The sequence below is a fragment of the Lutra lutra genome, chromosome 5 (genome assembly GCF_902655055.1).
Source record: "Lutra lutra chromosome 5, mLutLut1.2, whole genome shotgun sequence".
In the NCBI taxonomy this organism is placed as follows: Eukaryota; Metazoa; Chordata; class Mammalia; order Carnivora; family Mustelidae; genus Lutra; species Lutra lutra.
The window spans coordinates 33,706,384-33,730,250 of record NC_062282.1 but is presented as its reverse complement, the minus strand read 5'-3'; the positions used below and the strand labels follow the sequence as shown (position 1 = coordinate 33,730,250).

The 23,867-nt window shown below is 42.1% G+C and overlaps 1 protein-coding gene across 2 annotated transcripts in view; it reads left to right on the top strand.

Annotated features, from left to right (window-relative positions):
* The window catches only part of OXCT1 (3-oxoacid CoA-transferase 1), a 343,538-nt gene that overhangs the window by 216,687 nt on the left and 102,984 nt on the right, over positions 1-23,867 (top strand). The window contains exons 1-5 of one of the 2 annotated variants that reach the window (XM_047730974.1): positions 923-1,163; positions 8,618-8,726; positions 9,851-9,941; positions 18,835-18,970; positions 22,080-22,229. In XM_047730974.1, coding sequence (XP_047586930.1) covers positions 1,086-1,163; positions 8,618-8,726; positions 9,851-9,941; positions 18,835-18,970; positions 22,080-22,229 — 564 coding nt within the window. In that variant the 5' untranslated portion in view covers positions 923-1,085. Of the gene's footprint in view, positions 1-922; positions 1,164-8,617; positions 8,727-9,850; positions 9,942-18,834; positions 18,971-22,079; positions 22,230-23,867 lie in introns of those variants that run through there. The other variant, XM_047730975.1, reaches the window with a different exon arrangement.

Sequence of the window (23,867 nt, the reverse complement as noted above, 5' to 3'; positions counted from 1 at the left end):
AAATTTTCAGATGAGGAGGCGCCTGGGTGGCTTAGTCCTTAAGTGTCTGCCTAGCTTGGGTCAAGATCCTGGGGCCTTCAGATGGAGCCCCACATCAGGCTCCCTGCTCAGCGGGAAGCCTACTTCTCCTTTTCCCACTCCCCCTACTGTGCTCGCTCTCTTGCTGTGTGTGTCTACGTCAAATAAATTAAAAAAAAATTTTTTTTAAATAAAATAAAATTTTTCAGATAAGGACACTGAAACTTAGGAAAGTTATTGTAACTTGCCCAGGGACAGTCAAAGGGGTATACACACCTGCATGTTTACAGCTGCTGAGTAATCTCTGGAGGTTTTGGGACTCAGGTGCCAGAAAAATCCTGAAAAATACAGACTTGGATGATGGGGAAGAAGGGAAGGAGGAAGAGACGGTCCCAGAGGCCCCGCCCTAACCTAGTGTCTCTTGTCCAGGTACAGTGTTGCCCAGGCTTCCCTGGCCACACCTAATGACAGATGGCTTGTGGCAGGTTCTTAAGGCAAACTTAACTTTACGCAAGCCAGGGCCAAGTGTGGGGAGAGGGGACTGAGAAATGGAAGAAATGGGAACGCTGCCTGGATGGGTAAGCGAAGTAGGGCACCTCCAGGGGGTATCCCCTTTGCAGCCCACACAGGTGACTCCGAGACAGGCCCTGTGGCGCCCGAATGCTAGGCCAACCCTAACCGCAGACCTTGGGGAAAGCAAGCCCCCGCAGCCCCTCAAAGCTAACGGACTGACGAGGGGTTGCAGCAGCAAATGCGCGCCGACGCAGCTGCCTGGAGCGCGCGGGCAACGGACACTGCCGCGGAAGGGCCACGGCGCTTCCCCCGTCAACCGCCGGGGCTGCAACCAGCTCACGCTCTCCGCCGGGCCCCTCCCTGCCCCGCGTCTCTCTAAACCTGCAGCCTCAGTGGGCGGGGGAGGGGAGGACGTCATCGACGCGCGGTCGAGCCTCCAGCCCGCCCCTCGAGCGTCTTCCCTTCCCTCCCTTCGCGTTGACGCGGCTTGGCCCGGCAGCGCTCCCACACCCTCACGCCCCAACCCGTCGCCTCCTCCACGCCCGGCCTGGAATATGGCGGCCCTCAAACTCCTCTCCGCCTGGTCCCCGCTCTGCGCCTCCGCCCGCCTCACCGGGGGCGTCTGGTCCAAGGTAAAGTGCCAGCGAAGAAGGCCACGCACCGGCAGGACGCAGATGAAACGCCGCGTGGTGCCCGCGCTCTCCTCCTTGACTACACCCACCCGCTCCACCCCACCAGTTAGCATCCGTGGCGCCGTCTCCGGGGGCACCGAGACGCGCCACTCTTGCCTTGCCTCGCTGCCCCTTCGGGTGTCTGCCTTTGCGCGGTTCTGCAGCCGCTGCCCCGGGCCGGGTGCGACCAGGCGTAGGAGCACGCGGAGGGCTGAAAGGGGGCCGGAGGGCGTCTGGCAGCTCCGCGGCGCCCTTCAGGGCTCGCTCGCGTCCTCTGGGACATGCGTCCTCTCGGCTCGCATCTCCGCCCCGCGGGCAGCCTCCTGGGAGGGTGCCCCGGTCGAGGGATAGGCAAGGGTGACGGCAGCAGGGGACAGGTTTGCGCCTCGCGTTGGGGATTTCAGAGCAGGTTAGCTACGGGTCCGCGCAGGTTCGCCGCGGAGGGGGCGGGTGCTCGACGTCGCGGGGGTGGAAGGCCGTGCCCTCCTTGTCCTCCCTTATTTGGCTGTGCCGCACGGTGCCGAGGAGAAGGGGAACCCGCCTGGAGCGCTCGTCTGGGCACATCTTCCCTGTCGGGCGCGCTCTTGTGGCGCAGGCATCCGGGTTGGAGGATTTCCATTTTCAAACTCTTAGGAAACCTTGTGCCGCCCTTAGTGCCAGCTCTCCACCAAGTGGTATCCTGAGACACTTTTCACCGCGATCGTTGGTTGATAAGCCCCCACCCCCCCCGCATCCCCGCTGGAGTCTGTCCCTACCTGTACCACCACGCCCAGGTGGGGTCCCTGTCTGGAGCCCTAAGAGACCAGTACAGGCCGAGAGTGCTAGGTCCTGGAGGGTGGTTTACCTTGGTTATCAGCGTAACCGCGGGAGCCTCTTCCTTCCTAGGGAAAAACGAAAAGTGGCGTTTTTATTTAGTAGCGCATTAAATAGTTTCGAGCTTGAAAGCGTATCTTGCACAAGGTGCGTACTCCCAGGGACCTGTCGCGCCCCAGTTGCTCTGTCTTTCCCGCATCCAATTTCTGAGAACAGTGAACGCAGAGGGGCCAGTAAGCCCCTTAGGTAAATGCTATGGGATGATTTAGAACTGGGACATTTTATTCATAAATGTATTTTAGGAAGCATTTTGGTAATTGCTGATAGCTTTGGGTATATAAAGCATTATTAAAAGGGCACTTGACTGACCTTCAGTGACACTGCTGCCCGTGCTGAAACACGCAGACCAGGACACTGCCATACCCTTGGATCCAGGTCAAAAACATTCCCTCTTTTGGTAGTTAGTTATTTACCTAAGTGTTATTTATTCACTTTCCTATGGCGTTAAACCACTTCAGAAAACTCTTAGGAGACAGATGAGATGGGTGTGTGTGTGTGTGTTCGGAGACAGATGAGATGGTGTGTGTGTGTGTGTGTGTGTGTGTGTGTGTGTGTTAGGCAAGTCTGTCGAGCTTTAATGAACCAGAATTACCCGGAGGTTTTAGCAAACCAGTTTCTGGGTCCAACTCTAGAGTTTCTGATTTAGTAGGTCCCGTGTGGGGTCCCACACTTTACATAAATGAGTTCCCAGATGATGTTAATGTGGTTAGTCTGAGAACTACATTTCAGAGTCATTGGCATGGACTTAGATTTGAGTACACCGCCCGAAGTTCTGTTTCTTCCTCCATTACTGTTTCAGAAGGAGCATTTAATACTATTCTCTGTCCACTTTGGAAAATTATTACTGGAAGAAGTTCCTAAAAATTAACACTTACCTGCCTTTCTTCTTTGAACCTGTTTTTTCCCCAGATTTCTCACCAATTCCATTCTCCCCTGGTACAACTTATCGATCCATTCCACCTGGATGACACTTAGTCCTTCAAGCTCTTTCTGACCCAAAGTGAACCAGTCATAAAGTGATTGTTTCCCCCCTTGTTTTGTTCTGTTTTCATTATGGCCCAGAGCATCCATACTCATCCAGGGAAATCTTGGACCCATTCTTTCCTCTCCTCTTCCCTCCACCTCCAGTGGATAACCAGTGTCATGTATTTACCTTTAACTGAAATTTACTTGGGGATGTCCTTAGCACTCTTTCCCAGCAATTATCTGATTCTTCCTTTTAGCTCACTGATGAGATATTAACATTTGTATTTAAATTTTTGTAATTATTTAATGACTGTTACCTTTGCTAGTTTGCAACTTTCATCAGCACAGGGACTATGCCTGAGTGGTTTTTTTGTTTGTCTCAACGCTGTATTCCAGTATTTCGTATATTTTATACAAAATGATTATTTTTGAACAAATGGATGAGTGAATGAAAGAATGATTTCCTCTGCCTCTTCCTGTTTCAGGCTTTCATATGAGTTTTGACATCTCTGTTTCAAAAGCTTTGGTGTCCCTTCCTCATTGAAGGAAGAAGTCAAATCTCTAGTGAGGTCCTTAAGGCCTTCCCCAGTCTTCCTTTCCAGCCTGATCTTCACAAGTTTCTCTCCATGGGGCCTGATCCCGCATGTCCCTGGGCTTGGCTCCTCTCAGTACCTTTATTTATGCTTCTCCTCTTTCTGAGTTCCCCATCCTCATTAGTATTTTAACTCCTGGCAAACTCAAGCTTTCTGATACACTGGGAAGAATGCATCATGACTTCACCTCTGCTCCTTTCAAGTGCTGGGCATCACTCTATTGTTAGAATAAAAAGAACATGTATGTTCCCTCAAAAACAGTATGCTACTACTTTAGAGAATTGGCCTAGAGTCAGTAACTCCCTGTAGGGTCTTTGTGATTTATTTATTCATGTCGTAAGTGCATAACTGGTAGTGTTTAGTGTAAGGTAAACATGCCACCTTTAACAGATACTGGTACTGTCAATTCACCCTTGACATTGGTAAGCGTTACAATACATATTACCATCTCCACTTGGCACTGATGCCATATTCTTGCCAAGCGCACGTACCTACCTGCATATTATTGCCTTTACCTTCCAACAGGGTCGTCTTCATCTCTCTCCGTATGGCTTCTCCCCACTTCTGTTTATCAAACTTTGATACTGAAGTGGGCGGTATCAATCTTCCTGTGTCTGATTTTTTTAACTGCAAGGTAACAAGGTAAATAACACCTGGGTGTACAGTTCCGTATCATTAAGATAAGATTAATTTAAAAATAAAGCAGTATGCTGTATGGATTTTCCCTGAAAGACCTTCAGAAGGAAGTATATATTTTCTTAAAGTTGGGGAGTATTGAATGACAAGAAAAAAATAAATTTAGGCAAAAGAAAGAACAGTAGGAGTGGTTAGAAAAGAAGGATTTTGAATTGGGAAATCATGAGATAAAATTTAGGCTCAACAGTGCAATCAGTCCTCAAATTCTAAATGTAAGGATTTGAACTAGAGGACAAAGGGTGAAGATGGAGAGAATTTTAAAAGTAGAAATAGATTAAATAGAAAAAAAAGGCAGTGTAAGAATTTTGATTATTTCTTATCTTTCGGGACCTTAACTGTTCTTTTGCAGTATAGTCATTATTATTTTCTTCCTCCAATAGTAAAGCAGAAGCTAGGGGCGCCATAAAATGGAATTTTGCTGAAGGTGGGAGAGTGAAAAAACAAAATGAAATGTTACCCAAATGTAAAGGAAGACCTTGGTGAAAAAAAATCATGCCCAGAATACATTAGATGCTGAAGCCATATAATTCATTACTCTTCATTTTTTTAGTGACCTCTGCCGACTTGAAGGCTATTTGTTTATTTATTTATGTAGTAGATGTTGCTTGAATCTTTTCACCTCACTGTTTTAGCATTTTAGAAAGTAAAGGTCAATTAAAGCAGTTTAGAACCTCACTTTGAATTCAATTATTTATGAAAACAGGACACCACCTCTGCTTTCTTAGGGGGTGTCAGCAGTGTTACTCCTTAACTCCCAGAGGCTGGGAGAATGGGAGAGAATGTGGGCAGAGAGGAAGCCTGTTCAGAAAACAAACCTAGAGGCTTTCTCTGGGGTGCTGCCTCCAAGGCTCCAAGCCTTGAAGATCCATAGGAAACACTCTGGTTTTCAGACATTCTCCTTCCTCTTTGCCTCACTACCTGTGTTTGTATGGCCAGATTGCCCAGTCATTTCTCCATGCTTAGAATGGCATACTTGACTACAGACAAAATAAACATGTTAAAGTAATCTTAAAGCTTTCAAAACCCTCAGCAAGGATGGCGTGGATTAATTTGCTATAGCATAGGTCATGGTAAAAAAAACTCTTCGTAGAATTAGTAATGCATGCTTGTGTATATAGGTAAGGTAGAGCGTGGGGGGCGGGGAGGTTAAATGTGAAAACTAAAGCCCAGTCAATGGCAAGTTAATTGTACTGCCCTGGTGGGGAATGGAGAGGGTTGTGTTGCTTAAAGGAAGCTAACAACCCCAGGGCAACTTCTGCAGTTCAAGCACCGAGTGGTGATACACCATTACTTAATCCTTACTGCATCCTTAAGAAACAACTGCAATCCTTTCGTAAACCCCTTACACTCAGATTTTGCAGTTTTCCCAGTTTCTCGCAATTGTGGCTGAACTGGAATTTGAAACATAGGTATTTTGACCCCGAGATTACTGGAGTGTGGCCCATTATGTCACACTATTGATTTCTTAGCAAATAGATATCAAATGTCAGTATAACAAATAGATAACAAAGGTCAACAAATATTAACAATGTGTGAAAAATGAAAAGAAAAAACCCACCAAAGTTGGGTGTAAATTCTTCATTATCTTGAGTCATTCTCACATTGCCTGCAAACATTTCACTTTTATTTCTTTAAGCTTTTGATTATCTGGATAAATGTGAAACACTTGAGTCTTTTCTAAAATACTTCTGAAGTATTTTTTTTAAAGATTTTATTTTTTTGAGACAGAGAGAGAGAGAGTGAGTCGGGGAAGAGTAGAGGGAGAGGGACAAGGAGACTCTTTGCTGAGTGCAGAGCTAGATGTGGGCCTGGATCTCAGGACCCTGAGATCATCACCTGAACTGAAATCAGGAGTCAGATGCTCAACCCACTGATCCACCCAGGCGCCCTCTTCTGAGGTATTTTTTTTAAGGTGTGGGGCAAGCGTTTTAATAATTTCTGTTTGTAATGAGGACACTAATTATCAGCTAGAACAAAGGAACAGAATTCCTGACAAGTCTGTGCTTATATATTTTTGTTTCCCTTTGTGAATCTCAAAAGTGTCCTGGATCTGTAGGAGAAATGAGTTTTCTCTTAACTTCCTCTCTGTAGGATTCATGTTTCTCAGTTTACAGATAAGTAGTTCAGGGTTATTTTAACCCCTGACTACTTAGGTGTAGAAGAGTTCTTTTATTTTCTTCCTCCTGCTAAGGCCCTGACTTTTCACCCCTTTTTATTTGGTAAGAGATACAGATTAAGATTCATTTATTTATTGCATGTTTTTGCATCTTTGACTTTTTCCAATTTTATTGAGATATAATTGGCAAAACAATAGTGTATCAGTTTAAGGTGTACAGAGCAATGACTTCTCCTTCACTCTTTAGAAAAGAGGACAATAGAGTTCTTCATGAAAAAATAGGGCGTTCATAAAGATTTGTTGTCTGTAAATAATGAAATTGAAGTGGGATAAGATTGAGGGCTTTTAAAAATCATGGTGAGGAGCAGATTGTGGTAGAAGGATGCTGTGATGAAGGCTAAAATCCGGGATCTGGTCTTGCTGTAACACACTGTTGGGTACATTTCGAGAACTTGCTCAGTTGCAACAGCTTGACCTGTGAAATGAATTGGTTGGATTAGAATATCTGTATCTTTCTTTTTCTATTTTTGAGCAGATACCCTTGACTTTATTTTATGATTCATCTTTTGGCCTCTTTATTGAGGCTATTGAACTTTTTATTTCCAAGATTTAAAAAAATATATATATTTGCATGTGCACCTGTGCGTTTAAACAGAATCCAGTAAACCCTTGCTACTGAGGATAGGACAGAGAACTAAGCTCTCTGCAGCTCAAGCTTGTTCCTTGTTAGCTCTGCCGCCATGTATTTCCCACCGGGAAGAGACAACTGGGAATAGACAACTCTCTTCACCAGACCTGAACCAGGGTTGAATTTAAAGGGACAAAAGTCATCTAGGTAACCTCTACTTTGGCAGATCTCATTTGACCTTCAGTATTGTTCTCTTAAAGGAAATAGGCTTTTGTACTATTGGATACTTTTTCTGAAAGAAGTTTATAGAGGAAGAAAAGAATGCTAGAAACTCCTTAATGCCTTTACCTTGACCCCACAGGATGTCTGTCAAAGACCAATAAGGCAGTGTGTGTGAGCCTACATTTATGAACTTCTTGTGGTGGCGGCATATGGGGAGTCAGGAGCCTTTCTCTTTGCTCCCTCCCTTTTTAGGTTGAATATATAATAAGAGTAAAGGAGAGGTGATAATTATTATGAATGATTACAACATATCAACTCTAATTATCTCCTATCCATGTTGTGGATGAAGCATAGGAAGGGAAACTGTTTAAAAACAAACTGATGATAAATGTTCACTAGATAACCTGTTATGTGCCTAAACAGGTCACTGTGGTAAGACTAGCCATGCCTTCCTTGCAGATAATAGTTTGCTGTTTTTCTCAGCATCTATAAACTCCAAGCCTTATGGGCATGGGTCTTCTTATGTACTGTTCCTTACTTGTTCCCTTAGGAGGCATTTGTTGGCTAAAGAATGGGTCAGGGTCCAACTGTGTATTTGTATGTTGGTCACACTGTACCTGATTTCCCACAAAACAGCAGTCATGTCTTAATATTTACTAGATGGGAATAAACAGCAGAATAGTTGACACATAGTATGTTCTCAGTGAATATTTGTTGACTGAATGCAAGGTTAGCTCCCTATCAGAAACTGATGCATCATTATTGTGAATCTGAGTCCCAGTGTATGAGCTGTCTACTTTCAGTCTTTTGGGTGGCCACAAATGTTGGCCACAGAGTTTTCCTTTATACAATGGAAGACATTCATCATGATCACAAGGGAATTCTGGTGATAATCTACAGATAGAGTATGTCCTTCCTACTACTCCTACTCCTACTACTACTACTACTACTACTACTTCTTCTTCTTCTTCTTCTTCTTCTTTTTTTAAAAGATTTTATTTACTTATTTGACAGACAGGGATCACAAGTAGGCAGAGAGGCAGGCAGAGAGAGAGGAGGAAGCAGGCTCCTCGCTGAGCAGATCACGGGACCCTGAGATCATGACCTGAGCCGAAGGCAGAGGCTTTAACCCACTGAGCCACCCAGGCACCCCTATCCTTCCTACTTCTAAGATGAATTACTTGCAGCCCCACTCTTTGTTTCAAAGAGCAGATAGTAAAATTATCCTTGTATATATGAAAAGTGAATATGTTGGTATACATACAAAATAAAGATATGTCTCCAAATGATGATTCACTTAAAATTTTTAAAAATGTTTTAGGGATGTGTTTGCTACTTTTCAACCAGCACGCGTCGCCACACCAAATTCTATACAGATCCAGTGGAAGCTGTAAAAGACATCCCTGATGGCGCAACAATACTGGTTGGTGGTGAGTAATAGTATTGTTTTCCTTTTTATGATGGTAACATCCTTATGTTTGTAGCAGAGCAGGAAATCACAGTGGCAAAGCTGTGGAATTAGAAATGCCAGTTATTTTATTACTTATTTTATTAGTTTATTTTTAGTCATTTATTGCATGTTATGTAATTATTTTATTATGTAATTATTAGTGTCCTCATCTTGAAAACTCAGCAGGGTTTAGCACTTGGTGTTTTACTTTTTCGCTTTGTGTTTTTCCATTATTTTGAAAAGCTCAGGTTTTAAATAGTGATGTCTTGTTAGCTTTGAAAACATTCCTAGATCCTCGGGAATTCTGTTTAACTAAAACATTGGCATTGATCTCATCAGCCCTTACCTAGCCACTCCTTTTATCATTCCTCATTTTAGGAGCTAGAAAGCATATAAGCATCTGTCTGTTGTCGAGGCCTCTGGGTTCTATTGTTGCACCTTGTTTAGAACCACTGTCTCACACTCGTTAAACTTGCTGCCTGATTGAGATATATTTTATATATATATACATGTATAATTTTTTTTTTTTGTTTTTTTTTAATTTCTAGAGCTTGGTTGCAGGAATCTAGGCTGGTTTTTAGGGCTGCTGTTCATTCATTCATCTGCCCAGTCATTGATGTCTGTTGTAAACCCAATACTATTTGACAAATTGCAGAAGTTATAAAGAAATAAAAGTCATTGGTCTGGGCTTCCTATTCTGCAAAATCTACTCAGGCATTTAAAACAAACATGCTTGAAAAAGTAACTGTATAAAGGTTGAATTCTAAAGGTGGACAATAATAGATGTGCAGTTCAGTGCAAGATGTGTGATGTGTAGCTATGTTAACTGATTGTACCTGGCTTTATTCTTAGCATTCAAAGGTTTTACAGTTATGTCCGGTGCTATTGAACAGTGCAAAACATTTGGGTAGAGCTATGTAGCCACTTACTGAGTTGCTGAGATACATCTGTGTATTTTGCTTAATAGATCTAATATGCTTAATAGATGTAATATGCTTAATAGATCTAATTGTGTGTGTGTGTGTGTGTGTGTGTGTAAAAGAATAACATACGTTTCTCTGAGAGAACATCACCCTTTTCATAAATTGCCTTTTTCACTTACAGGTTTTGGGTTATGTGGAATTCCAGAGAATCTTATAGGAGCCTTGCTGAAGACTGGAGTGAAAGGCCTGACTGCAGTCAGCAACAATGCAGGGTATGTGTGCCTTTAGAGAACAAGTGACTTGAAAGAAATGACAGTTCTCTATAATATTTATACAAAGTTCATGAATGAAATGAAAAATTTCCTCATTTTATGAGCAATATGCTCAAGCATGAAAAGATAGTTTTTAACAAGCTCAAGAGTTGGAAGTTACATTTCTTCAAATATTTTTGGTACCATCCTTCATAATCATAAGTAAAGCAGACTTGCATAAATTTATATCTTAGTCTGATGTGCTTTTATTTTTCTAAATTCCAAATGCATTGTTAAAGTTAAAATACAGATTTTCAAATTGAATCGTGCATTTTATAATTTAGAGATGTCCCTTTATGTTACTATAAGTCATTATATATAGAGGAAGATTTCAGTTTTAATTTGTTTCAAGTCTTTCGGGTATGCCACATTCTAGAGGATATATAAGGAGGTCACTTACCATTAAAAATGTTGCTGGTCACATGGACGGGACTGGAAGAGATTATGCTGAGTGAAATAAGTCAAGCAGAGAGAGTCAATTATCATATGGTTTCACTTATTTGTGGAGCATAACAAATAGCATGGAGGACAAGGGGAGATGGAGAGGAGAAGGGAGTTGAGGGAAATTGGAAGGGGAGGTGAACCATGAGAGACTATGGACTCTGAAAAACGATCTGAGAATTTTGAAGGGGTGGGGGGTGGGAGGTTGGGGGCACCAGGTGGTGGGTATTGTAGAGGGCACAGATTGCATGGAGCACTGGGTGTGGTGCAAAAATAATGAATACTGTTATGCTGAAAAAATAAAAAAATTAAAAAAAAATGTTGCTGGTCTGGGTAGAAGGAGGAGGATATGCAGCTAGCACTTAAGACAGTAGGATCTCGGGGCGCATGGGTGGCTCAGTGGGTTAAGCCACTGCCTTCGGCTCAGGTCATGATCCCAGGTCCTGGGTTCGAGCCCCACATCGGGCTCTCTGCTCTGCAGGGAGCCTGCTTCCTCCTCTCTCTCTGCCTGCCTCTCTGCTTACTTGTGATTTCTCTCTGTCAAATAAATAAATAAAATCTTTAAAAAAAAAAAAAAAGACAGTAGGATCTCATATCAAAATGGTCAACAATAGCTGTAACAACAAAATATTAAGATATATTTTGGGGGTGCCTGGGTGGCTCAGTGGTTAAGTGTCTGCCTTCGGCTCAGGTCATGATCCCAGCCACCTGGGATCAAACCCCACATCAGGCTCCCTACTTGGCAGGAAGGCTGCTTCTCCCTCTCCCACTTTCCCTGCTTATATTCCCTCTCTCACTGTCTTTCTCTCTGTCAAATAAATAAATAAAATATTAATTAAAAAAAAAGATAGATTTTGTTACGAAGAAAAAATTCTATTTTTATATAAGATGATAAGTTATCAGCTCTCTTTCAACAATGAAAGACTTTAAAGATCTTTAAAAAATTAAAAAACTAAGGATGCTTGGGTGGCTCAGTCAGTTAAGTGTCCAACTCTTGATCTCAGCTCAGGTCTTGATCTCAGTCAGGGTAGGTGCAAGTTGTGCATTGGGCTCCATGCTGGGCGTGGAGCCTACTTAGAAAAAAAAAAAACAACTAAATTGGCAGTTTAGCCAAGTACCAGAAATGCAATTAGACTAAATAGTGCTAGTTATTCAGGACATGAACCTAATCCTACATTTGTGCTCATTCTTCCTTTGCTGAGTTTATTTACACTATTGTTTGCGTCTGGAAGGCTTTCCCACCTCTTCTCTGCATATCTACATCTTTCCCATTTTTCAGGATCCAAATCCAGTTACACATCCTCAAAGAAGCCTTATCCAATTATAGAACTTATCCAATTATAGAATTTCTTCGTATACCAAATCGTATTCCTTCTCCAGTATATATTATGGACTGATCCTTTTGCTTAAAATAGTTTTCTCTTCCCTACCAGTGCTGGAGCTGGATGGGATTGTAGAGGTCATCTGTTCCACTTCCCTCATTTAACAGAGGAAATTCATCTGTAAATAGAGAAGTAACTTGTTCATGATCACTTGATATTTCTTAAACATATCCTGTGCTTTTTGAGCTTACTTTGTATTTATTAAAAATACTTTTGACTACCAGTACTTTTCTGGATAGCTCAGTGCTCACAAGGGGTGGTGTAAGTCAATGAAAATCCTTGATAGAGTAAGTACTGATAACCATCATAGAATACAAAGAAAGCTCTTTGCATACCCTCACTGACAGCTGATACTCTTAATTAGGTGGGTTTAAGGCCTAGAGGTCTACAGGAATCAGAGTTTTGTTCTGGCCATTAGATCAGATAAATGAGGAAAACTTAGCACTGCTTTGTTGGAGAAACAAAGATGATTTGGATTATGGAGTAAATGGAGAAAACTTAGAATTAGAAGTAATAATTGCTTTCTTGGGGTACCTGGATGGCTTAGTCAGTTAAGCATCCAGCTTCTGATTTTGGCTCAGGTCATGATCTAGGGTCCTGGGATCAAGCCCCTCATTGGCTCCACGCTCAGGAGTCTGCTTATCCCTCTTCCTCTGCCCCTTCCCCCCTATAATAAATAAAATCAAATAAATAATAAATAAATAAAATTTTTTTTAAAAAAGTAATAACTGCTTTCTTATTTAAGAAAAGGCTTTTTGGGGCGCCTGGGTGGCTCAGTGGGTTAAAGCCTCTGCCTTCGGCTCAGTTCATGATCCCAGGGTCCTGGGATCGAGCCCCGCATCAGGCTCTCTGCTCAGCAGAGAGTCTGCTTCCTCCTATCTCTCTCTGCCTGCTTCTCTGCCTACTTGTGATCTCTGTCAAATAAATAAATAAAATCTTAAAAAAAAAAAAAGAAAAAAGGCTTTTTATGGAAGGGTCTACCTGAATTAGAAGACCTTCCAAAGCTCAGGGCTCTGATTGTCTGTGTTTATTTTGTTTTGTTTTTAGTTATCATGAGACCTGTTGCCATAAGGTACCACTTACCTTGGTGTGGAGTATTAACTATTAGTCTTTATGAGATAAACCTTCCCCTTTAGGATCACTCAGATGAATTAGGACTTTGCTACAGATTGATTAGGAAAGTAGGAAAAATAGAAAATATGCTTTTCACTGATTTTTTAAAGAAGACTTTGACGTACGAATTACAAGCCCATAGGAACTAAAAGTTTTACAGTATACTATATATCAACCAATTAAATCAGAGAAGTAAGGGAAAAAGAGATGTGTTTTATTAGTCACGCTCATTTCCTCATGACAAGATTATTTTAGATGACTGTTCTTGAAGGTGGGAATTGAGACAACTAAGGACAGCCCAGCTTCCCTGTGGACGCCTGTAGGTACCATGTGGTAATACATGTGCCCTGTGCCTGTGGTGACAGTGCTATTACTTATATGTGCTTTATACTAGTCAGCTGTAGGAATTCTGTGAGGACCCAGTGAGCAGTTTTTCAGTGTAAATAAAATTTCTGTTCTGTATCAGTGGTTTCAAGCCAGGAAATAAAGGCGGTGGCTCCTTCACTGTGCTGTCTTTACTACTTGTTGAGGCAGCTGCAGGTCTGAAGGGCTCAATGGAGAGCTTAGGCCATCTTGTCTGATTATAAGCATTCCCCCAAGATTTCATTATTTTGTTTGAGAAGGGCTAACCACTTCTGGGGTTGTGTACTTGAACTTCTCTGCTCAGCTCGTGGAAACGAGTGTTCATTTGTTCCAATGAACTGTGACCTATGTTAATGTGCTGTCCAAATACAGCACTTTCTTTTGATATTCTTGATATTTTCATAGTAAGTACACACTGTTACTGAGATTTAAGCATGCCTAAAAGGAGAGGAAATAAGAGAAATACAGTTTGGTAAATGGCTGCAAATTCATTTTTATTAGAGTTTTGTTTTGACAAGAATTACCAATTAATGAGATTTCAGAAAATGAAATGTTGATTCAGAACATGAAAAATGTTTGTGGAACATTTGTGTCTTCCATAAAATGCTGTTTTGCTTTACATGAATGTATGTATCTCTTTATTGAATTCTTGACTTTAGACTTCTTTTACCACTAGAATGTTTGAAACCTGAGTTTGTTGTACCATAAGAGAATGGTCAAATCTCCTTTGGTGTGCTAGGAAAATGTTGGCTATTAAAGGCAAGCAAGATAATCTCTTTGAAAGTCCATCAAAATTACCTTTAATTTCAGAGAGCTACAAGATGTCTCAATGTGCATGTTTCTCTATTAGAAATACACGTTTCTCGTTTGTAAAAGATGACCTGTGTCTGTCTTCTCTCTTTATATTGTAAGGGGTTTGCCTTTTTCATTTTTGTATTCTCAGTGTCTGATACACAGTAAAGAAGGGATACATGTTTGCTGAATTTGTGAGCTGGAACGTTATGTGGCAAGCAAGACACTCTTATTATAAGCTACCTAACAGCATTTTTTGAGTCATGAACACTAACTTTGCACCTGGTCAGGGGCAAGCCTGGGCTGAGCGTCTTAAGCACTGCTAGGTTGCCAGGCCAGGTGCTAATCCAAAAAGAAAGCAAAGGCCAAGTATACATAGTTTCCAGAGCCAAGATCAACAAATACAGAGAGGTCGTCTCCAAACACAGTCAAGTTCAAATGTGTAATGGGTGAAAAGTCAAACAGAGATCCATGAAAGAGTGTGTAATGGGAAAAATCTCCAAAGTCAGTGACCTGGGCAAGTACATTATGGTTGGTTTATCATATAGACCAGTATACTTGGAGGGAGGTTTAGGTATTTAAGACTACAGGAAGCAAATGGACTATATTCACTTTCATGGATTATTTTATTGTTACAACTTTATTTAGACAGGGCTCCAGAGGATATATCAATAGTACTTTCGTATTGGGTAACTGAAGAGAGTTTACTAAAGGGACTGTCTTTAAAGGAAGGGTCAGGGTTGAGGGAAAGCAGTATTAGTATTGAAGTACCCTGGAGTTAATAACAGAGGAGTGCTGTTACCACCAGCCTCAGGTCTGAAGAATGAAGGCAGGGAGCTGCCAGGACCTCTAAGAAAGCTTTATGGTGAGGGCTGTCCTGTGTGCTGTAGCTTGGGAGGGAGTCAGGGTAATATGAATCTTGACATCCTTCTTGCACCTGGTCAGAAGCCAGAGGGCAAGGGAGTCAGTCTACACAGTCTGCCATCCCAGCACAGGGCAAGCTGGAGATGGACAAATGGATCTAGAGGGGCAAATAGAAAACATCCAGCATAAGAACTTCGTGATTTTCATTTTGAGCCAGTGAGGAGAGGGGAAGTGAAATAAAGCAAAAAAGTCATTCAATGAATGTTCCATAAATGTTTATGTAGTGACTTCTGTGTGTTGTGTAGGCTTGCAGGTGCTTGGGGGCACAAGAGTGAGCAAAACAGACCAAGTTCCCTGCCTTCGTGGACCTTACATGCCAGTGTAAGGAGAGCCAGGCAATAAATAGTAAACATAACAACTGAATTTTCCAGTATGTTAGGTTATAGTCTATGGACAAAAAGAAAAAGAACAAGAGAGGGGAACTGGGAATGTGAAAATGGACAGGCAGTTTTCAGTATAAAATCGGGCACTCAGGGAGGGACTGACTCATTGAGGTGATGGTTGACTGGAGACTTGAAAGAAATGAGGGGTGAGCCTTGCATTACCTGGGGGAAGAGTTTCAGAGACAGGTAAAGGACAGCGCAAAGGCAGAAGAAAAGTGAGCAAAAGGGAGGTGGGAGGAATGAGGTCTGAGATGTCAAGGGCATCTCATCTTTTGGGGCCGTGCAGGCCACTCTAGAGACCTCGGCTTTTACATGAACAGATGAATGCCAGGGTGGCATTATGGGCAGAGTGGTGACGTGATCTGACATTTTGTTTTATTCTTACGGTTTTGGCCGCCATTTTGTGAGTGGATTGCAAGGGGCAAGGATAGAAGCAGGACAGGTTGCCATCTTTAGGCAGGAGATGGTGCAGGCCACACAGGAGAAAGTGAGACATGCTCAGATTCCAGACAGATTCTGAAGGTAGAGTCAGGATTTTCCCATATAGGTGATGTAGACTTAGAGAGAAGTGACAGATCCACGGCCATTACTTCTGTACTAAAGATCTGCAGGGATGGGGCAGGCAGGCTGCGGGTGTAGCGAATTTAGGAGAATGGAATTGTTAACCTGAAGAACTGAAGGCCCAGCTAGGTATCAGTTAGGAGTAAGTAAAAAACACAAAAAACAGGGCATTGGGTGTGAGTGTGAACTAATTTTCCAGGAGAGACAGAGAATCTCTGGTGATGTGGAGCCCTCTAGTGGCCAAGCATATTATTAATCTCCAAGGAATTCTCTCCGTATCTCAAAAGCACACTCTTGAAAATAGTTGTGTGGGTTGTAGTTTTCTTTTGAAACAAGTAAGAATAAATCATGCAGCTATTCCTTTTATACTCACAGTGAGAGGGAAATGTTATCAGACTCCGTATTGGAAGGCTAGAACTATAAACTAGTTTAGCAAATGGTTGATAGTTACTTGGACTACTTTGAGGTTGTCAGTGTGCCCAGACCTCCTGGTCTAGGTTAGAGGCTTGGAAGTGATACATCCTGGGAAGCAGGAGTCAGTTGAGCTGGGATGGGCACTTACGGGCATGAGGAGTGTGAGGACGGAGAGCAAAGTAAAGGTGGGAGACAAGGAGGTTGTTAGGAGAAATGTCAGTGGTTTGTCAAAAAAGGTACCGTACTTATCTCTCCTTAGGTCAAACACTAGGGACCATAGACTAATTTCTCACCAGTCCATTCTCCCATGCTATTCCATTGCCAAAGCCAGAATTCTGGACTGGGTCTGTGTCTACGTCAGGATGGGGAACAAACCTGTGATTTATTCCCCCCAAATATCCCTTGATTTGTCCCCTTTTTCTCCCCTCCTGTTGGGGCTGCCTTAGACCATTGTCTACTTATTTGGATTATATCAAGCCTCTTAACCGTTCTCCCGGCCTTTTATCACTGAACCTCTCCAATTGTATACCCCGTTATTTTCTACTTAAAATTTTTCACAGGGTCTCCCATTTCCGTCAGGATGAAATCCTGATTTCATGGTATGTGACACCTGTGACAGGTGACAAGCTGGCCTGCCTTCTACCTCTCTTGCTCCCTTTTGCTTTCATCCATACTGCAGTCACACTCAACATGGAGCTTGTCCCACCACTGTGCACCTTTGCAAAGCTGCCCACCTGCCTTTTTGGATCATTGCTTCCACACCTCTACTCTGCTCTCAAAGTCTTTTTTCTTCAAGTCTGTTCAGGTGTCATTTTCCATAAGCCTTTTCTGGACCTCTTTGTCCTCTGTCGTGTGACTTCAGTGTTCTCATAGCCCTTGATGCAGACCTCTTAGCACATCTCCCCCTCTGTTGTAATTGTAGTTTTACATGTTTATCCCTTGATATCTCAGAGCCCCCCGTGGCCCAAGACCTGGGATACTAGCCCTGGGTGGGGGGGTGCGGGGGGGGGCACTAAGAACTTAGTAAAGGACTGTGGGATAAGTGAACCATGTAGGTGACCGAGGTTGCAGAGAGGAGAGGCCGTCAGAGCACTCGGGGAATTAGGAGAGAGAGATCATAAAAGAAGGCTTCTATTTGTGGGAGGTGTTCTGGGAGGCTTTATCAGTGTATTTCTGTCTTTTAAAAAAACCTTATCATAGTATTATGTAAGTAACACAGGAAAGTAATAATATCACAGGTGTGAAGTTTGAAGGATCTTTACAGGCTGCAGACCCATGTAACCAGCCCCCAGATTCTTTAAGTGGAACATGACCAGTACCCCGGAAAGCCCCCCTCACGCTCTTTCGAGTCATTGTTCTTTTTTCCTACCACTGAACTTGAGCATTATCCTCACTTCTGATCATATCCATTCGTCTTGTGTGACTTTGAACTTCATATAGAAGGAATAGTTCAGTAAGTACTCTCCTGTGGTTCTTTTGCTCACATTTTCCCTGTGAGAGCCCTCCATTGTTGCAGGGGTTGTAGCTGATTCCTTCTCACTGCTCAGTTTGTCTGCTCTGCTGTGGAGTAGTACTGGGGAGGCTCCACGTTTGACCAGGATAGTGCGACTGAGTATCCTTGTCTCCTGGGGAACATACTTATGCATTCCTGTTGGATGTAGCCCGAGGAGGAGAATTACTGACAAGGTGTGTCCGTATGTTCAGCATCTATAGATACTGCTGGTAATCTTTCGGAAGTGGTTGGATCAGTTGACATTCTTTTCTTCATGTGTGAGAGCTCTGGGTGTTCCACATTCTTACCAGCATTTGGTATTTACTTTTTTTTTTTAATTTATTTAAAGATTTTATTTATCTGTGTGTGTGAGAGAGACAGAGAGCACACAAGCAGGGGAGCAACAGGCAGAGGGAGAAGCAGACCCACGCTCAGCAGGGAGCCCAACACGAGCCGACATCAAGAGTCAGATGGTTAACCAACTGAGCTGCCCTGTTCTTCTCCCTTTTAAATATGAGAATGCATGTTCACTTTTTAGGACAGAATGAATTTCTCTGTTTCCAGTACAGGTTAAGAGAATGGCATTGCCTCTGCATTTACATACGCCTTCAGAGCATAGAGCAGGATCCAGTCTGCCTTACTTCTACCCTATTATCACTTGGGGGCAGTGGAAAGAGTGAAAGGTGTAGGGCAGACTTGTAGGACTAACGTGGGTTTGAATACCAGCTATGTCACTTACTGCCCAAGATATCTGTTGGCAGAAATCACTGACAGGTCTTGAGTTTTAATTTCCTCAGCTGTAAAATAAGAAAAGAATAGCCACCTTGCAAGGCTCTTTGGGTGGTAGGAGACTACAAAAGAACATGGGCTCCCTGCCCAGCAGAGAGGATTCCTTTGAATGAATAATACTCCATGTTTTCAGAAGTCAGGGATATTAGTGTTCTATCCAATGTTCCTTTGATTGCAAGTTGCTTGCATTTTTCCTCTAGGGTTGACAACTTTGGGCTGGGCCTTTTGCTTCGATCCAAGCAGATAAAACGCATGGTCTCTTCATACGTGGGAGAAAATGCAGAATTTGAACGACAGTACTTAAGTGGTGAATTAGAAGTAGAGCTGACACCTCAGGTAAGAAAATTTCTGTGCTTCTCTTTTATAATAGTAACTTAGTTTAAAACTTCCCTATTTCCCTCTAGGAATTTTCTTTTGCAAGAGAGGTAAGGCAGAGAGTATGTGATTTTGCCAGGGCAAGGAAATTTGTTTGTAGGTCACACCTATGGATTGCTAGAAGCCCAGTAGCCTCTGTTGCTGTGCACTGAACAAGGGAGGTATTTCTAGTGAACTATATCCAGGCTACAGGGTAAATTTTTAACTTTGGCACTGCGGTGTGCATTGTTCTTGCTGAAATGCTTGGGGGTTGTCCCAAGAGTCCGTTCCTGTGAAACATACAATTAGAAATGTGTGAGGAATATGTTCTTGCTGAGATATCAGGAAAGTGAAGTCCTTGGAGGGTGAAACTGGCCATGTCATGGAATATGCTGGAATCAGAGCCCAGGTCTCCAGGGATTTGATGTTCCTCACCAAGCAAGCAATGACTATACTTAAATCCAGCAAGTTTCCATTCATTTCAGAAACTGTGTCTTAACTGGCTGAAGAGTTTGTCATAGAGGAAACTTTTTGAAGCCATTTGAGTAAAACTAGCCATTTGGGTAGAACATAGAGGAAACTTTTTGAAGCCATTTGGGTCTACAGGTTATCTGCATTGGTCTTCTTAATTTGACATCATCTGCCTTCATCTCTGAAATTGAACCCACCACTCTGCTTTATTTTTGTCAGCAGAGTTATTGTTACCACCGACTTCACTAAATCGGTGATAATGTGAGATAGCAACATTTTAAAATCAATGATGGGCTCCAGTATATGCTTGTCCAGAAAGAGCACACAGCAGAGAACTTTTCTACCTGAGGCTTCACAGCATTATTCACATCACAGCCGATCATCCTGCAGTGCTGGCTATTGTGCTTGTTGTAAGCCTTGCACTGTGCCTGGTCTTTATCCAGTTTTTATTGAAAGTTTCTTGAAAATAATGAAAGGTATCCTGTCTTAGTCTGCTTGCAAGGCTATTAAAAAATACCACAAAATCGGTGGCTTGGACAAGAGGAAGTGATTTCTTATTGTTCTGGCAACTGGGAAGTACAAGGTCAAGTACAAGCTAATGTGATTCTTGGTAGAGAGGAGGCGGGGGAGGGAGAGAGCAAGAGCAAGTAAGGACTCTGGGGTCTCTTACTGTAAGGACACTAATCTACTGGATCAGGGCCCTACCATAGGACCTCATTTAGCCTCAGTGACTTCCATAAAAGCCCTGACTCTAAATATGAGTCATGTTGGGGGTAAGGGCTTCACCACGTGAATGTGATGGGGACACAGTTCAATGCATTGCATATACTTTTCCTCTTCACATTATAGATTGAGATACCTTTCCCTTGGGTTGTGGAGACCTTGAAAATAACCTGTCAATTACTTCTGTTATCTTTTACATTATTCCTTCTTTTGTCAGAGGGCGTATACATGGGAATTCCTTTAGTATTTCTTTTATGTTCCTTCTTTAAACTGAAAGAGATCAGTGTCTCTCTCTCCAGCTTAGTGGCAGATAAATAAATATTGGCTCTGGCAACGTGTTTTGTAGCCTGTAAGCCAGAGAAGTGTTGATGAAGTGGTAGGGATTAGGACTCCTTTGGGGTTTGGATGTAGGGGGTTGGTTGTACCTGCAAAGAACCTGTCTGTAGAAATTGTCCACTTTTAAGTCCTTGCCCATGTAGATAGAGAGCAGGAATAAAGTATTCAGGGAGGGTAGACATAAAAAATATTTTATAGTTGGGTGTGTTGTTATGGTTGATTTGATGATTTAATCTGTGAATGTTATTAACTTAAAATACAATACAAAACGGAGTTATCTCTATTAGATAGAATAGAGAAACTGTTAACTGGAAGACTGTCAGTTATGCCTCAGATGCTGCCTACCCCAGATTATCCCACCTACTTCTGACACTCTGTATCTGATGTCCCAACTTTCAGTCCCTTCTTTGAGTTTAGTACTTAAAAGGACCCAGTTAAAGTAGAAAATTGTTTTCAGGTTGAGATAATTTCAACATAATATGTTGAAACCAGTTCTTACTACTGATTGACCAGTTATGTAGTATGAATATGACATAGCTAGACTGTAACAATGGGTTTCAGGGTTAGGGTGGGTGATTGGAGATATTTAGGGCCAGAGTTATTCCGCTATGGGAGAACTGGGTTGGAAAGTAGTTGGGGGTAGGGGGAGCCAGGGAAATCAGGTCTAAACCGCTGGTACCTAGGAAGGGAATAAAGATGATCAAAAGAAGATCCAAAGAAACTTTGCATACAGTTGTTTCTACTCTGAGATAAAATTTGAAGTATTCTTAGCTTTTAAAAACCAAATTACCTGTATGTTGTACTCTTTGCCTAACTTTTGATTTTTCCTTAGATAATGTAGTAGATAAAATGCTTATAAGAATATTTTATTTTATTTTGTTAAAGATTTTATTTATTTTATTTGACAGACAGAGATCACAAGCAGGCAGAGGTAGGCAGAGAGAGGAAGGGAAGCAGGTTCCCCGCCAAGCAGAAAGCCCGATGCGGGGCTCGATCCCAGGACCCTGGGATCACGACCTGAGCTGAAGGCAGAGGCCTTAACCCACTGAGCCACCCAGGCGCCCCTTATAAGGGTATTTTAGAATAAACTCTTAAGTAAATGAATATATTATTATTATCTAATAATGGCATTGTTATGCATCATAAACTTCAGGCTATATTTGCGTAGGGCACACAGTAAAACACAAAATTTACATACATGTTTTTAAATATATTTAGTGATATATATCAGATTTGAAAATTGATTTTAGAATATTACAAATAAGCTGATAGAGAATATGATGTCAAGAGAGCAGTGGGAGACCAGAAAGCTGAGAGCACAATGATGCAAAGAAGCAGTTGCATTTGAATGTGGATTAAGAGTTGAGAGATTGTTGTCTGGAGGGACAATACTTGTTTTCAGTTAATCCAGCATACAGTGGTAGCGAAACACTCCCATAATACAGGTACTGTTTAGAAAGGTAAGCCTCTAGAGAGAGGAACCGTGTCTGCAGATGTTTCTGTACCCGCACGGAAGTGTACTTGATGAACCTCTTATTGTGTGTTGGTCGCTCACTTGTAGGGCACGCTTGCAGAGCGGATTCGTGCAGGCGGGGCTGGAGTTCCCGCCTTTTACACCAGCACCGGGTACGGGACCCTAGTGCAACAAGGAGGGGCACCGATCAAATACAACAAGGATGGCAGCATTGCCATTGCCAGTAAGCCGAGAGAGGTAAGACTTGGCCCTTCACCCAGGTGCCACTGGAATACCACCTTTTTTAGCTTAGGATTCCGGGTGGACTCAGTGGGTAGATACGATAAAATCTGCTGCGTGTGAGAAGAGACACTGTTCTCCATTTATGTGCATTTGGCACGTAAAATTTCTAGCTGAAGCTGAGCATCTGCCAATAATTAAAAATCACATAGAGAAACCAGAATAAGTAAATGAGAAGAAAAGAAGCTATGTATGTGTGAGTCAAGATTAGTTTTATGGTGGTTTTAACAAACGTAGGAGCATTTATAACTTCTGATCATGTTCATGTGGAAAAGAGAGTAGGTGTATGATATATATTGTATTAAACTTTTAATTCTCAAGCCCTTTCTAGATGTGGATGATGGAGAAAAAAAAAAGCCAAGGACATCACAGGTTTGTTTGTCTACAGTTCTGAAAAGAAGGGCTCAGTTGTAATTACATAGTAAAACAGAGCATTCATTCTGTCTCCTTTATCCTTCATTTTGTATACTGGACATACTTGAGCTGACTGAATAATTTAGTTTTATTTAAAGTGCTGGATAGGATGGAGTGCCTTTATACTGGGTAACTTCACTCACATAGTAGAAAAGAATATAACTCGACATACAGGTATTTGAGATACTCAGATTTGAGCTAGTTGTAATAATTACACAGGCCAATATTCCATTACTATTTTTAGTATGTATGTATTTTTAGTATGTATTTTTAGCCCCTCTCCCTTCCCCCAGCCATGTGGTTCAAGAGCATTAGTTTAGGCTGCAGAATTAGCTCTAAGGAAATGACAGCTTAGTAAATCAAGGAATCTCTTACCACTTGCTTTTTGTGGTTTTTATAATTTTTTTTTCTTTTTTTTGCTTATAGTGATGTAAGTTCTGAACCTCCATGTTTTGAGAAAAGATAAAAGGTCATTGAACATGCCCCTTGCTGTTCACTGTTTGTCTCTAGCAGCGTCCTCCATCTGGAGCTTTTCCTTTCTGCTTAGAATGACCTATATTGACTCAAAGCTTTGATTAACATTTTTTTATATTCTATCTTGTTTCTTTCTTTACTGCCTAATTAGGTTTAAAAAGTTTTTGACAAAATAAGACAGGAGCCTAATTTTTAAGATGGATCTTAGTAATTAGATGATGCCCAAAACAAGTAGGTTAATACTTCAAGAGTTTGCTAGAAGTTAGAGCATTAACTTGCCTTGGGAAAACCTAGGATAGACTGGAGTCTGTCCATACTTGGGTATGGTAGAAAAGGGGATGATCTAGACCAAGTCCCCGACTAATGGAGGAACTGACAAGGACTGAATTAATAAACACAAAATGTCAATAATGAAAGTGCTGTGAAGAAAAACCGAGTAAGGTGTAAGGGCAGGGAGAATGGTCACTGACCAGGGAAGGTGTTCCAGATTGGGTCACGGGAAACCTCTCTGAGGAAGTGACAGTTGGTAGACATCACAATAAAACAGGAGAATGAGTGGGCAAAGATTATTGGGTTGTGCTCTGGTCAGAAGGAAGAAGAAGGACATGGTCCTTACGCAGGCTAGCCCTGTTTGTGGAACAGCAGGGCAGTGAGACTGGAACAGAGTAAATGAGGCAGAGAACAGTATGATGGGAGGCTGAAGGGAGG